The 16,381-nt window shown below is 44.3% G+C and overlaps 1 protein-coding gene across 1 annotated transcript in view; it reads left to right on the top strand.

Moving 5' to 3' along the window:
• Ufsp2 (UFM1 specific peptidase 2) overlaps positions 1-16,381 on the top strand; it is a 42,679-nt gene that overhangs the window by 23,636 nt on the left and 2,662 nt on the right. Inside the window, exons 8-11 of the mRNA XM_065433619.2 lie at positions 950-1,096; positions 6,535-6,707; positions 8,914-9,012; positions 12,065-12,167. Of these exons, the coding sequence (XP_065289691.2) occupies positions 950-1,096; positions 6,535-6,707; positions 8,914-9,012; positions 12,065-12,167 (522 nt within the window). The remainder of the gene's footprint in view (positions 1-949; positions 1,097-6,534; positions 6,708-8,913; positions 9,013-12,064; positions 12,168-16,381) is intronic.

Raw genomic sequence — 16,381 nt, 5'->3', positions numbered from 1 at the left:
AGGAAAAAATTACAAATGCACACAATAGAATAACGTGCTAGTGTCGCGCAAACTTACCATGACCCTCCAAATCGACGAATCTTTGACAGGTGGCAAATCACTCTGAACTTGACAATAAAATGGCGCGGACTACTTGCTCTTTACCGTCAGCACCGGCTTAATGCAGAGTTGTGATCCCGTCACATGATGGTGCAGTCCTTTCGTCTGTTGCTTAGGTTGACCTTACAATAAGCCACCTGCCATAAAGTTGGGATAGCCTTTCTGTATTTTGGAGAATTCATTAGTTCCAGAGGAAGAAAAGTACTCGATTCTGTTCAACAAAAATTCTACTGATAAAATATTTTCCAGATCTTCATATATTAAAACTGAGATGTAATCAGTGCTCGCATACTAATTTGGTGTTTCCTTTAATAAGTGTAGACTGTACTGTATATCTTGATTTCTGTGTACATAAGTTGGTGATAGGTTGCAACATTCTTGTTATACTATGCTAGAAGATTCCCGAACATGTGTAGCACTGCATTTTCTTGCCCAAAATTTGTAAGCATTAAATTTGCTGAAAATATTCAAATCGATATATGGCATTTTTTTCTAGGTTCCATTCAATATTCAATTCAAAATCTACTGTTCGATATTCACAAACCCCTAGTTATGATAGTACTATGAAAAATAGCCATTTTTTTGTATTTGTGTAGGGTCTCTAAATTGTAGCATAATTGATTTTTTTGTTTATGACCACTAGATCATTGTTGTCAGTGCATTATAAGTGGGTTTCACTGTACAGCACATTTTACATAACTTCCATAACTTTCTCTGGAAAATATCTGAATGGCTTACTCAAATTGTTGTCTACAGCACTGCTATAATAATAGACACACACATGTGGAACATGAGCCACATGTTTTTAGAGTGAATTGCTATAGTGTCTCCGTGGTGTATGCCTATGCAGTGCCTTGCCGTCGTCAGCTGCATCGGCTGCTCCTTCTGCCTGAGGACAGGCCACAATTTCGCAAGTCCAATGTCTATGCATTCCCTGATGACCTGGCATCCGACCCTTATCTTCGCAATGTACATGTTGGCCTCAACCCCCCAGCAGGTGAATACTATAGTTTTCAGCTCTGTGAAAGGGACAGGCAGCCAATTGGTAGTTTGAGAGGTGCCACTGGAGGCCCCAGAACAGGTCACCTGCTGTCTGGAACACTCATAGCCACCTTAAGATGATCATTGATAGTAATTCAGAACTGTTGCAAAGCTGTCATGTATATTTACGAGAACTCTGATTATTTAGCCGTCTATGACAATGTTTAATTAGTTAAGTTCAGTTAAGTTTTATTTTGACGGGAGGGAAATACAAAATACGGCAGCTGCATTTTGACGGGAGGGAAATACAAAAACGCTTGTGCACTTAAATTTAGGTGCATGTTAAGGAACATCATGGTGTCAAAAATAATCAGTAGTTCACCACTAATGTGTGCCTCACAGTCAGATTGTGGTTTTGGCATGCACAGCCCCACAATTCAGTTAATATTTAACACTTCTGCCACAATGCAATGTGCCATGTGAGGCAATGGCAGTGCTAACCACCTCGAAGGTTATCAACAAGGGCACCCAACAATGTCTCAAGCAAACACATCTCACTGTGTGTTCTGTGTACTAAGCGGACAAACAGCTGTGGGCCACTCAAGGTAATGTTTAACATACCTCACCACTTTTGTCCTCAATCAAAACAAACAGCACAGAATGCTTTGCTTACTTCGATTTCCACAGTGTGCAGGATACCTGTGTGTGTGTGTGTATATATATATATATATATATATATATATATATATATATATATATATATATATATATATATATATATATATATATATATATATATATATATTGTGGGCTCACAGTACGTCTCCGCGCACGGCGTCGCCAAGTGGCCCCCGAGAAGTGAAGCCTCACGACGCGGCACGACGGCGCACGGCGATAGACCCACCGCAGGTTCGAGCACCGAGCCGAAAGACCTGGACGGCTCTGGCCGTATGCATGGGCGCTCTCCCAGGAACACACGGCGTCCAGGACAGTTAAGGCGTTTATTGATCCCCAATGGCCAACATGTGCCAGACTGCACCCAAACACACGGAGTACACTCGGCGCCCGCGGTTCCCGATGGCGAGGAAGGCGGGGTACACGCCGCGTCGAACAATGGTTTACGCGCGCGGGCCGAAATGCGTTCGCAAACGCTACCTAGCGCTTCCCGTCACCGACAATGGTCTGCGACGGTTCGGACACGCAAAATGTGACGCACTGAGCACCTGTGACTACCGCAAGGGCGGAACGCAAAGCCACTCAGCAAGCCACACTTACGCAAGCTGACAAAGCACGTGAACGTCCCCAGGCCGGGGCGTTGGGGGACGCAAATAGCTGGTCGCTCACGTACCTTGCAGCTTGCCTCTCGTGACCGGCGCTCGCCCCTGCCGCAGCCCAACTCCCCCGCGCACGGCGATCGTCCCCAGTCGGGGCTTCTTCCCTACGTCACGCCCCACGACCCAATCGCAGGGCCGCGTAGCATGACGTCACGGGACGCGGCCGCGGCGCCCGGGGAAAACGGCGCGCGGTCGAGGGGTAGGCATTTGGGAGAGGTTTTCCTCGCAATGGCGAATAAGTCCGGAGCCTTAGGCACAGCAGCGACTGCGCCCCGGTAGACCGAAGGACTCCCACAATATATATATATATATATATATATATATATATATTGTTATTTTGTTCTTAGACTTGGTGGAGCGATGAAATTGGGAAATTCACGGGCGCTAGTTCGAATCGGTTGGTGCAGGACAGGAGTAATTGGAGATCGCACGGAGAGGCCTTCATCCTGAAGTGGACATAAACCAGGCTGATGATAATGGCGATGATGATGATGTGGTTATTTTCTAACTTTTTTACATTATTAGTAAAATAGGGGTTCTGATGATTAGCGTAGAACATTATTTTTGGAATATACCTGTTTGCTAGTTCATTCATTTTATTTTTAAACAGTGCCCAGTTGTCTTGAACAGATCGTTCATTAAATTAGGTTTTGAAGACTGCTAAGAAAGTTTACAATTCTTCATTTAGAGCTCCAAAGCATGCTTTATCCGGGAGGCTGATAATTTTGCTGGAAGTAACATGCAGCACTGAGGCAAAGTCAAATTTAGCAACAGTTACACTGTGGTCACTGATAGGACAGAGGTAGGTAACCGATGATAAGGTCTCTGGATGGCCAGTAAGTATAAGTACCAAAATGTTTGCACAGTCGTGTGTTACTTGTGTTGGCTCTAAGATATGTTGTGATAAGTAAATATTCAAACACAGGTCGACAAAGTCTTTGCCTCTGTGTTGTTTATTGCAGAAGTCGGGTCACTCCAATCAATACTGGAGAAGTTGAAGTCGCCGAACAGAAGTATATGAGCATTAGGATGGCTTGCTGTAATCTGGCATAAGATACTGTTTAGTTCCAGGGAGAAGTTTGGGTTACTGGTAGGTGGCCTGTAGCACACCCCTAGCAATACATATCAAGGGGAAGAGTGAATAAGAAGCCGTAGTATTTCCAAGTTTAAGAAATGATAATTGGTGTACAGGATATCTGCTGACTGCAGGCAATAAGAACTCCACCTCAGCATGCCCCTTGACAGTCACAGGGATAAACTTCAAAGTCTGACAAGTCAGACACTACTTCTTCTTGACTAACTTCTCTTGTGAGCCATGTTTCCATTAGAACTAGCAACTTGCTGTTATGTGACGTCATGGGATCTGATATTACATCATGTTTGGGAATGATCTGATATTACATCATGTTTGGGAATGAAACTGCGGGCATTAGTGAAACAACAGATAAGAAAATGTTCTTCCTTGGGGCGGAAGGGCAGTTATTATCTGCACACATTTTGCACAGTGATTGCGATTGAATATCTTTACTGTTTTCATTGATTCGTCATATTCATTGTGCTGGAAGCCAATAACGAGTGTCTTGAAATGCATGGAAAAAGGCGTAGATTGACTTTTAGGATAGGCGATAAGATGTTTGCAGGCGTTCTGAACGGCGGGGGAAAAATCTTCACTTATACTTTAATTTGTATCTTTCAGTTTTTGTGGCTGCTAGACAGGACTGAATCAATCAGTCAGTCAGTCGGTCGGTCGGTCGGTCGGTCCGTCAGTCGGTCGGTCGGTCGGTCGGTCGGTCGGTCGGTCGGTCGGTCGGTCGGTCGGTCGGTCGGTCGGTCGGTCGGTCGGTCGGTCGGTCGGTCGGTCGGTCGGTCGGTCGGTCGGTCGGTCGGTCGGTCGGTCGGTCGGTCGGTCGGTCGGTCGGTCGGTCGGTCGGTCGGTCGGTCGGTCGGTCGGTCGGTCGGTCGGTCGGTCGGTCGGTCGGTCGGTCGGTCGGTCGGTCGGTCGGTCGGTCGGTCGGTCGGTCGGTCGGTCGGTCGGTCGGTCGGTCGGTCGGTCGGTCGGTCGGTCGGTCGGTCGGTCGGTCGGTCGGTCGGTCGGTCGGTCGGTCGGTCGGTCGGTCGGTCGGTCGGTCGGTCGGTCGGTCGGTCGGTCGGTCGGTCGGTCGGTCGGTCGGTCGGTCGGTCGGTCGGTCGGTCGGTCGGTCGGTCGGTCGGTCGGTCGGTCGGTCGGTCGGTCGGTCGGTCGGTCGGTCGGTCGGTCGGTCGGTCGGTCGGTCGGTCGGTCGGTCGGTCGGTCGGTCGGTCGGTCGGTCGGTCGGTCGGTCGGTCGGTCGGTCGGTCGGTCGGTCGGTCGGTCGGTCGGTCGGTCGGTCGGTCGGTCGGTCGGTCGGTCGGTCGGTCGGTCGGTCGGTCGGTCGGTCGGTCGGTCGGTCGGTCGGTCGGTCGGTCGGTCGGTCGGTCGGTCGGTCGGTCGGTCGGTCGGTCGGTCGGTCGGTCGGTCGGTCGGTCGGTCGGTCGGTCGGTCGGTCGGTCGGTCGGTCGGTCGGTCGGTCGGTCGGTCGGTCGGTCGGTCGGTCGGTCGGTCGGTCGGTCGGTCGGTCGGTCGGTCGGTCGGTCGGTCGGTCGGTCGGTCGGTCGGTCGGTCGGTCGGTCGGTCGGTCGGTCGGTCGGTCGGTCGGTCGGTCATGGCTGCTAGGCAGGACTGAATCAATCAGTCAATCAACGAACCAATCAATTAATCAGTCAGTCAATCAATCAATCTTTATATTTCACATATAAAGAATACTAACAGTGGGATCTCTGAACAAAAAGAAATGAATAAAAGAGAAGGTTGTCTTTTTACAGCCTGACAAGTTCACAGGCGTAGTCTAAACCACATGCCGATGACTTGCATCAGCTTGCATTGTTAGGGTCATTTGGTGCTTTTTGTGTACATTGAACTAATAAAGTTGCCTGCTAATTGTTCTATTAAAGAGACACTAAAGGCGAATACTAAATCAACATAGTCTGTTTAAATACTATCCAAGAAACCTCGCAGTGCTTGTCGCAATGCTTGCCAAGAAAAGACTTAGTTTATGACAAAATTTAATCTGAAGGCTCCGAATACCTTTATCTCAATTCAAATATCCTGCCACCTTATTGGGGAGCGGTGATGTTGCATACACCATCACCGCCCGTTGATGGCGTCGGTGGGTAAAACAACCCTCGACAGACGACGGTACGGTTTTTTGCACAATACGCAAATTCACAGCCATAAAGAAACCAAACCAAGACGTAGCGGCCACTATAGCTACAGTGTAGCTATAGTGGTATGAACCATTCAGGCATCCTCCAACATCACATGGATGCGGAATTCTCGGCTATTTGCAGTTTTTGAGAGTTTCACAAGCCAGAAAAACCAGCGAATAATGAAACTACAAACTCAAAAGCACGAGCAGCGCAGAGTCGAGTGAAAATGAAGCCTTTCGACCACTCGCATCGTTGTCAAGGGTAGTGTCAGTGAGTTCTTTTTTCTAAAAATGAAATAGAACTGGACGAGTAGCATTTTCTTTCGTCTTATAATGCAGTACAATGTTTTTATAATGGGTGGTTGAGCACTAGTGACAGAATTTGAATGAGGAGTGCCTTCGTCATAGGGCAAGTACTTGAATGTCCCGGGGGAGTCTCTAATCATGTCCTGCATTTACCTGAGTTTCTCAATTGCTAATGCTCTGTTCATTATATTATTGACACCTTAAAATTCTTGGGCACTAACCTACCACTTTGGCTTCACATAATATTCACCTTAAATGTCCCTTTAAGGCCATGAAAGTGTAAGTAATGGCCAAGGATGCTGAGCTGTCAAGTAATTAGCAAAGGAAAATAAAGTAGAGGCATTAGCTGAATGCCTGAGGTGAAGTGCAAAGGAGCACAAGGTAATAGAAAAATCGCAGCTAAAAAAGGACTAGAATACTTGAACCTCGAAGAACTTGACAAAAATAATTATAAAAATTAAATGTATGCAAAAGTGAATGTAAACTTTCAAAATTTCGCTTACCTCGAAATTTTGAAGGGAATTCAAAACCTCAAGTCTTGTGATGATGTTTGATGTAGTAGTGATGTTTTCGGCTTCTTTCATGCACAGGATGTGAAGTGCGGCTGGTGTTTGGCCAGTACAGGTACCGGCACTACCAACAGGATCGGTTGGATGACAATGGTTGGGGCTGCGCCTATCGTTCACTGCAGACCGTCATCTCCTGGTTCCAGCTGCAAGGGTACACTGAGTGCGCCACTCCCACCCACCGTGAAATACAACAGGTGGGAGCCCTTCTTTGCTTTCGGCCTTCATCGTGCCAGGCTTATGTGGCCGCAGGAGACTCGCCAGTTTTAAACATTGCTGTTCTATTATCATCTCACGTGCACTTCAAAACAGATGGCTTTTCCGGAGGTGTCCATCTTTCCCGGTGTTCTGCATCGACCAAACCTGTATTCAAATTTACTAATCTCATCTGACCGCCCAACTACTGCTGTTCCCAACTGCATTTCTCTTCTCTTGGCATCCACTCTGTTGCTGTAATAAACCATTGGTTATCTTTTCTGCACCTTACATGGCCTGTCCAACTCGACTTATTTCCTAATTCCAACGCACTCAAATTATATTACATAACCTAAATGCTAAGGTTTTACATGCGAAAACCGAGCTGTAACTCTACAATGAAATTGACAGGATGCGCAAAAAATTTCGGTGCAGAATTTTATTGTGAAATTTAACATTGACGCCATATAAAGGCACTTGGCCGCCTCGCAGATGGGTAGCGCAAATTCTGCGGCTATCATGCAAGGCAGCTTATCTGGTTTGCACTTCGCTGCCGACAGCATTGATGAAAGCAACTGTAGTTTCATTTAACCCTTCGAGGGTCATATCTTTTTTTGGACAAGTACATCTTCCCATGGTTCCATTTTTATTGCAGATTTATACTCTTCAGAATGACTCATTTTGAGGCCAAAGAAGCAAATAACTTTTTTAGGTAATAAAGCAACACAATTTTTATATGTACTGTTTTATACATATTTTATTACTGAGTACATGGATAAACTAGCAATAATAATATTGCAGTGACCAATACAGCATAGACCGCTTATAATGTAAGTCGCCGAAGTCGTGAGTTTCCACACTATAAGCAGTACTGCACTATAAGCAAACAAGATGTTTTAAATGCTGTGCATTCCCAGCCACGTATGTCTGGGAATCTAGATTGGGATGTGCCTTCACTTTCATTGGTAAGGTGGTTCCGCAGCTTTCCAAATGGCGCAGAATCACTGCGAGGCATTTCATTGACTCTGCACCAAACTGCAACTTGAGCCGGCAATTCCTGATGAGACTGTGCTGGTTAGGCCTAGTCAGTGGGGGTTTCAGGCAGCAAGCCGTCGCAGAAAGCCCATCCTTGACATATGTTCGTGCCTATAGACATGTTCATCTGGTGTGGGATCACATACACAAACTGAACTGATCGCAGCGTGCGCTAAGCGGTGTTCGTAGGCATTCAATGGGTTTTCGTGAGCAATCAGCCAGCAACTACTGTAAACGCATACAGAAAAACTTTGTAGTATGTATGTGCGCATGCTGGCAGGAGCATTGAAAGTTTGCGTGTGGACGACATTCCAAACTGATGAATTTGCGGAACAATTGACAGCGTTGACAGAAGTGACACAAACTGACAGTTGACACAAACTGACAGTGTTGCAGAATCAAAGCCGCACACACAATATCTCCAATTTGTGATGGGCAAATGCGAAACGCACTCGCAGCCTCAAATGATTTTTCTGCGGTGCTGGAGTTGTAAAAAACAACAAATTGATTTTACCATCGGAATTTGTTTTTCTAGCATGCCTGATAATTAGTGCATTTTTACAACCCTGTCTGTGTTCAAAACAATTAGTGCATGACGATATTTACTTTCCGCTCACAAACTGAAGAGCCAAAGAGCGACAATGCAGACACGTTGCATGTGTACCGCACGCCACTGACAAGCACCACATATAGATTGAGTGCTATGGAAAGGTAAGCAGTAGTCAGGAAAGACCGCATTATACTAGTCCTGCACTATAAGCGATTAGGTTATGAATGGTATAAACTGTACTTTGCTGCTGATCTAAATTTTCAGCAGTGTTCACAATTATACTACTGCCTAAAATGAACACCAGCAGTGAAGTAGAATATACTTGGTTACTGCAGTATTAACTCTGTATTTATCTGGTTGAGCTGTGTGCCACCACTCTGGCTGCTCACGTTTATGCCTCTGCTCATCTGGCAATCCACGCAATCTGCCTGCATGTACCGGAATACCAGGCATGCTTGATCTCTATTGAGGTTTGAGCTGTGCCTTTGTTATTAGCATACAGCTGACATCGGCAAAACATTTTTTTGAATTCTATAGTGATTTCATTATATCCGATAGCTTGTAATATTCGTGATCATAATATACTGAAGTTTGAATGTATTCTCCTCTTTATGCCTGTTTAGATACTGGTGGACATTGGAGACAAGCCTTCTTCATTTGTTGGCTCAAAACAGTGGATTGGCTCCCAAGAGGTTGGCTACTGTCTCAACAAGCTACTCGGTGTAAGCCACCTCATTTCGTTCTTGCGTTCTTTCTGCCTTAAAAAGCTTTTATATCTCTTAAGCACTTTAGATCGGCAATAAGTAAAGTACTGTTACCGGGCCAGTTGTAGAACTGCAATATGTTGCCCTGCATTAATTGGTGGTGCCCACAGAACTATATGAACTTGTAAACATTTCACAGTGTTCCTTTCCTTTAATAATTCATCCATAGAAGCTGGTACAAGGCCCTTTCTATTTAGTTCTGATATTCTCGTTTCTTTGTCTTGTGATGTATCATGCAGGACATAGTGTGGTTTGTCCTTGGTTCACTTTTAAGGAGAAAAATATTCATCATACAACTAGATTTTTTAAGCTGCCACATGCAACATATTACTTTCATTTCCGAGGCAAGAATTGTACACAAATTACAAACATTAAATCAATCTAGATAGTTTGATTATCCTTCTGAACACTGCATAGAATCTGTTTATGCCAAGACCTCAGTGTCGGGGAGAATTTTGCCTGAACATGCCACAGAATTCCTCAACAATTCAAAATGTGTGCGATGAACGGAGTTACTTATGGAGGCATCCTAATGGGTGTAGACAATCTCAGAGGTAATGCTTTACTATCAGTGGTGGAACAGCTGCGCCAATTCCACCAAACTGTGCCAAGAGCAACCCTTTGTGCCATGCTATGCCAAAACGGCATTTTAGTCTAAAATTGTGCCGAGCCTGTGCCAAAACATGCATAGAAGCGAAACCCTCCTTCCCTCAATGCTTTGCAGCTAGCAAAGCTGAAGTCGAAACCAATAGCACACTATCATTATCATCGTAGAAGGAAGCAGAGGCCCGTCCAAAGAGTTTCTTACTCTATAGTGAGAAAATGTATGGGCCTGTTGGAGTCGTCCGGTTCGTCATTTGCATATTTTTCTTCGACGGATGCCACTGTGCCAAATTTTTTTTTTTTGCCTGCACCAGGACCTACACCAAAAGGTGAAATGGCTGTTCCACTACTGTACTATGCACTACTACCTGCCTTAAGTCAGAGGCTTATACAGAGATGGTGCCACATTCCTACAGCATGGTGTGGGGAAGTAGTATTATTAGCAGGAAAGTTTAGTAAAATCGGTCAAACTGCTTCCTTCCTTTTCATTTTGAAATGCAATGTAATGAGCTTTTTAATCATGAGTGGTTGACAACATTTAGCATGTAAATAAGGGACACAATATATTATGAGAGCAGGCATCGTATTTTCACAGTAGCAACACCTTGCTTAAGTCCACATCATTTTGCTGCTTTTGTTCTCATTAAAAGTGTGACATTCTCTGAACGCCTTGTAGTGTTAATATGTCTCTTAAGCCTTCCTTAAAGTTTGCTGTTAGTGTCCCTTTATAACTCTGATTGTGCTCTGCTGAGGCATAATTACTTTTGTAGATTAATGCACAAAAGTCATCAGAATTTATGCGTAGCTACTTATTACTTTTACCTCTTTGCTAAGTTATTGTGTTAGAAAAAAACTTTGGGGTGACTCGGTGAATCTGTGATGAAGCACGATAAATAAGATAATTTGTAGTTTTGGTTGTCAGCATTTGTAATTAACTCCTGGTAAAATTTTAAAACAGGAGTTGCTTTTGGAGTTTGACAAAGAAATATAGGACACTTTACTATCTGATATTATGAAAAATGACCTGTCACATTGTAATACGAAATTAAAGATTGAAATTCGAATGCCTTAGAAAGTTTGTAAACAATTCTTGCTTTTGAATATTGTGCTAAGGAGCAGCATCTGGCATTATCGGAAACATCTGATTGCAAGGTTTTTGAGGACATTGCAGGCTTTGATTAAATACTCAACTCATTCCTAGTGCCTCTTTTCGTCCTTGTGAAGCATCGCAGTAGACTGGTTAGTGTTGCCTGTAACAGAATAATTTGCCATTTTCCAATTTGTGTCTGGGGTATCATAGCCAGAGTCTCCTTGGCACCAAAACGCCCAACTAATTTGCAAGTGCACTTCTCTGCAAAGCACACTTGATGAACTAGTGGTGGCACCAGTCATTGTTCAAATGAAGACTGAGTACTAGCTGCATATACTGGGGCTTGTCTCTTTTGCAAGGTTTCATCATAAGAGCCACGTCTACATTTTCTCTGTCATCAGACAAGCAAACTGTGCGATGATTGTATAAACTGTACGATGATGCGATGATTGCAAGAAATGACTGTGAAAATAATTTGTTTGGTAAACTGCCTTGCAGAAAAGCTAGCTTTGCAATTATGAAAAGGGTTCATAGAAGATTTATTGCACAAAAGTTTGGGCACATTGCTACTTGCCAATTTGTACAATGATCATTGACAATAGTTTTCATAGTACTGTGTGAAAGTTGAGAGCATGTCAAAGAGTTAGTGTTCACAGAAAGACTGCGGATAGCGCAGATTGAAGTGTCGCGCATTCTTCTCACGTTTTTGAGGTAGGCTGGATTGATCAACTCGTGGTGGCATATTTGGCACTGGTAGAGACGCTGAGGCAAAGCAATTGCCAGCTAGGTCCGCGAGGCTAACCCTACCTGTAGCAACATCACGGCCACCAACGCCACCACCATCAGAATTTCAAACATGAATTGGATACTTTAGTCTTGTGTCAAAATTATTTGACTCGAAAATTTAATAGTATATTTTATTTCTTGCAGTATTTAATCATGGCTGAATATGTGCAAATACTAAATAATGATCATTGGAGCCTGCTTGTCAAAGGAAAGGGCTCATGCATACAGTTTATTGGCTGCTTAAAGTGGCCATTTCAGGTTGGCCTTTTATGTTTTGTTATAATTTGTCCAGTCGTATAGACATCCAGATATGATTGCACATAGTATTGAAAGAAATGCTGAATAACGTTTTTATTCTACTACCGTTCCTTTTCTTTTCTAAATTAGAAGCAGAAAAATATTCAGTAATCAACATTTGAAGTGCACATATTATAAACTGTTCATATTAGATTATGCTTGAAAATTTTGCTGTTTGAAGACCCCTAGTTTTCATGTAGTATTGTGGGTCATGTTAACCATGGATTTTCGCAGGTGGAATGTCGAACTATGTTTGTGAGCTCTGGCGCTGAACTGCCAACCAAGAGTCGTGAACTTCTGGCACACTTTGAGAAACATGGCACTCCAGTCATGATTGGTGAGTCGACGTGCCGCGTTATCAAATACACAGATGCCCTTTTTCCAGACAGTTTCAGTTTCAAGGAGCCTGCCAAGGGGAACGAATTGTTCGCATAGCTCCCACATGAAATCCGCTATTCAAAATTTAATTGGTCGTATAGGTAGTGTCGAGGACAGGCCACAAACTACTCATTTGCTATAGCCACCTATTGTTGACAATTAGAAAGTTAATTGCCATAACTTCACTAATTACGTGCATAATTGTGCAACTTGCTCTGTACCTAGAGGCTGCCAATCCGCACACTCGAATGGTAAACATAACGTTACCGTGATTTATATTTTTCTAATAATAAAAATTTGGTGCAGCTAGAAAAAAATACACCCTGTATAGCTAATCTATGTCAGCATGCACCGTTAAACTTCTAAGTACTAATTCCTCTCCATTGCAATAAAGAATGTGCTCAATTTTCAAATAGAATGCAATGTACAAAATGCAGAATGTTGATAAACGAAAGATTTACTGTGAATATTAACAAGTTCTTTTTAGTCATATTTTGACTAGAAGAAATAGTACATTTTAATTTCTTTCATGTCATTGCCAATTTGCTATAGTAACAAGCAGAAATCTAAAACTTTTTAAAATCATTTATGCCATTAAGCACACAGTTTATTTGTGAGCTCAATGTGTAGAACTTCTCGCCGAATGTGGTGCTTTTAAATATATGCTGAACTTAAACTTCACAATATATAGAGGCATACAATGCAACAATTAGAACTTGACAAACAGTGCAACTTGCTTACAAAACCAGTTAATTGTCAACTGTAGGCGATTCATGAAAGTCATGACAATATGATCCTCTTGAAAATTAATTTGCCTGCAGTAAGTATTACTAGCCAGTAATCGTTACTTTTGTGCCAGAAATTATAGGCAGTGTTTTCTTCTTATAACTGGACATCAGTGCTGTTCACTTCCTAATATTTGCTCTAAGAAAACATGCCAACATCGGCAAAAAAAGAAAAGAGAGAGAAAAAGAAAATCTGTGGCTGGGTCTGTGTGAAAGAAACACAAGCGTGATGCCTCTGTGTGAATGATGTGAACTGTGTGATCGCATTGACCGCGCAGATGACTGATGTGGTCATGCGGGTGTTCGATGTGATACAAACATTCACTTTGCAGTGACTGATATATATCTCAGATATTGCATATTCAATTTCATTATAGTAGTAGAATATTGAAATACAGCATGGCCCATCAAATTGTTATACTTGCTTTGTTAAGTCCGATAATTTATTATAGCCACGTTCGTGTTGCACTCTAACCTCGTTACAGTGAAGTTGAAGGGGGAGCCGAAATTACTTTGTTATATTCGTTACTTGATTATCTCCATTATTGCCATTTACTGCAGTATATGCCCGATTGGGTGCACAAATGTAAACATGAAAATAAGAAAACTTTTCAGCCCGTGGCAGCGCTACACGATGAGGCATGCGATGAAATTTGAATAAAGACAACGAAAGAATCTTTGACATGTGCAACCAGTGACCTAGCAGCTGACGCGACAGCGTTTAGGTAGCTGCCTTCTGCTCCATTGTGATTGTCTTTCACGTCTGCTTTCTACTCTACTCGTTGTGGTCGAGCAGCATGTCACACAACTCACGCGGCACGCCGCAGGGAGAGGGTGAAGTGAATGCATGGCATGGGCATGACCCCCCCCTGAGATTGCGCTGGGAGTGATCTCCAAGGCCAGGCCTAGCTGCAGCTGGCTGCGCGATATGCCTTAGAGAAAGAGAGAAGTGTACGTACTAACCTTATGCACCGTCGTACTAGCTGGGCAGCATGGTGCGATCACTGACCTCAACTCGCACAGGCTTACAAGTGACCCTCGAGATTGTGCCGGGGCGATTTCGGTCTCCACGCCCATCTGCACCTGCCTGCGCGGTGCACCGCGCAGAAGTGACTGCACTAATCTTTTGCACCACCGCGTGTTGCTGTGCAGCGGGGCGCGGCTTGCCCAACCGAGCACGCGTAAGAGCGAGAGGTCAGTGGAGAAATGCACTAGTGAGCTTGCAGTAGTGCTTATGCGCCGGTAGGCAACATGGTGGGCATCTACGCGTGGCAGTGAGAAATACCAGTGCTGCTCGACGATGTATTTGATGCGGGCAGGCGGGCGTTTTGAACTGTCGCAGCAAACGAGTGCTGAACTCCGCAGAAAGTGATGTACGCGGCGTGCAACGGCCTGGTATTTTTGGGTTTTGGAGATGAATATAGTTCATTACATGCATTGGCAGGACACTTTCCCTTTGTTATAATGAGGTTTTAAATACATGCATCTCTATGGGAATTTCAAGTGGAATTTCATTTGCTTCATTTTACCCTGTTTCAGTATAACGAGGTTAGACTGTATTAAGGTTGAACACAAGCAAGTGCAGAAGTAATGGTACAAGATCACTCTGATAGGAGCGACATTGCCATTGGAAGGAGTGAAATGGCTAGGTCCGTGGAAGGCGTCATGGAAGGCACCCGATATCACTAATGTGTGCTCATAATGGTAATCTGATACAATGATGCATTCTTTAAAGAGATCGCACCATTGCATAAGATTGCAAGATTGCTCCATTGCAGAGATCACATTGTGCATAAGAGTGGTTATCGCCACACTCAGTGCAGTGCAGAGCCTTTCTGGGTTACATACCTTGTTGAATATGCAGAGATGCAGCATGTCTACCAACCGGGAATTCTCAGGGATTTTGAGTAGTCTGGTAAAACTCAGGGAAAACTCAGGGAATTTGTGCTTCTATCAGGGAAAATTAGCTGTAATGTTATAGAAAGGGTCGAAAGTCGAGGTAATGCTGGCTCGAGTAACAGACAGGAATCGTAATGAATAGTCTTTTACGCCCTGTCGTCGGCTGGAGGAGTTGCCAGTGTACAGTCAGCGACCGACTTTCCGGATTCCCGATAATTTGGACGGCTTCGCGGCACCACCCCGTAGAGGCAATGTATGAGAACGTCTGAAATTTCGGACGTAAGAACTTATTACCGTCCTATTTTCCAGAGGTTTTGCCGTGACCGCAGGTACGAAACGGCATTAATCAAAGCGACCATCGCTGCCATTTTGATTACATTGCCGCCTCGAACCGGCGCTCTCGCATGCAGATCCACAGGCAGCCGCAGCCACCACGGCGGCAACGCTAGGCCTAGCTGCTTCGACGTTCACTATGAAGCTTCTTGCCATTGGATGCCGTGTTTTTTATTGAAAGAATTCACTGCTGTCAACAATGGCACGAACTCCGCCTTTGTGGTCCTCGCGATTGGCTTAGAAGCTTGGAAAGCACGGTGCGTTGCATAAGCCGGTTCCCGAAAGTCAGCTTCGCCTCCGTACACAAATGTTACTTGGTGAAGCATATGCAAAAGTATTGCAGTGAAGCATAACAAGCGTGGGAAGGGGCTATTGCTATGGGACACATTACGTATTCCTTAATTACAAACGCGTGCACCGGCATTTCTTGTCGCAGTACGAGCATCGATATGCCTAATACGTGTACCGGCAGGCCTTTAGAGCGTTTCCAAATGTGCCTGTAGCGGTTTGAGCCCTTAAGGGTAGTAAATGACATGAATGTTTTTTCCAACTGGCCGATTTTTCTTACGCTCACGCGGACACTATGGAGTTCGAAAAATCGGACGTGGACTGTGCAACTGACCAAGAAGATGCTTCACGTGGTCTGTGCGGCGAACGAGTGGCGGAAGGAGGACAAGAACAGAAAGGACCTACACATTGAGGAATGAACGGGAAAGGAAGCATGCTGCCGCCGATTTGAAGGAGCTTGAGCTCAAAAAACAGTGTTGGCTGATGCCGAGATGCAGGTGTCCCTCATACAAACCAAAATAAACTCTTCAAGCCAGTGAAACACAACACTGAGGCATCGTGCGTGGGCTGAGAGTATGTCAGGACAGTTGAGGTTGGCTTACGAGCTGTTGAGAGAGAATCTCAATTGTGGCAAAGTTTGGGCCTTGTACCCATGAGCTTGCTATCAGTTGATAGAAATAGCTCACATTCGAAAATATTTGCTTCTGTATGCATCTCCTTTTTATTCATATTTGAGAATGTCCGACTCGATTTGCAATTTTTTTCGAAAACGTTTTATTTGCTGTGCCTTTTACTAACTCTTCCCTTCTATTATCTTTTTGAATAACATAAATACTACTCCTTAGTATTAAAATTGGACTAAGTCGTT

The sequence above is a fragment of the Dermacentor albipictus genome, chromosome 3 (genome assembly GCF_038994185.2).
Source record: "Dermacentor albipictus isolate Rhodes 1998 colony chromosome 3, USDA_Dalb.pri_finalv2, whole genome shotgun sequence".
In the NCBI taxonomy this organism is placed as follows: domain Eukaryota; kingdom Metazoa; phylum Arthropoda; class Arachnida; order Ixodida; family Ixodidae; genus Dermacentor; species Dermacentor albipictus.
This window is presented reverse-complemented; position numbering and strand designations above follow the sequence as displayed.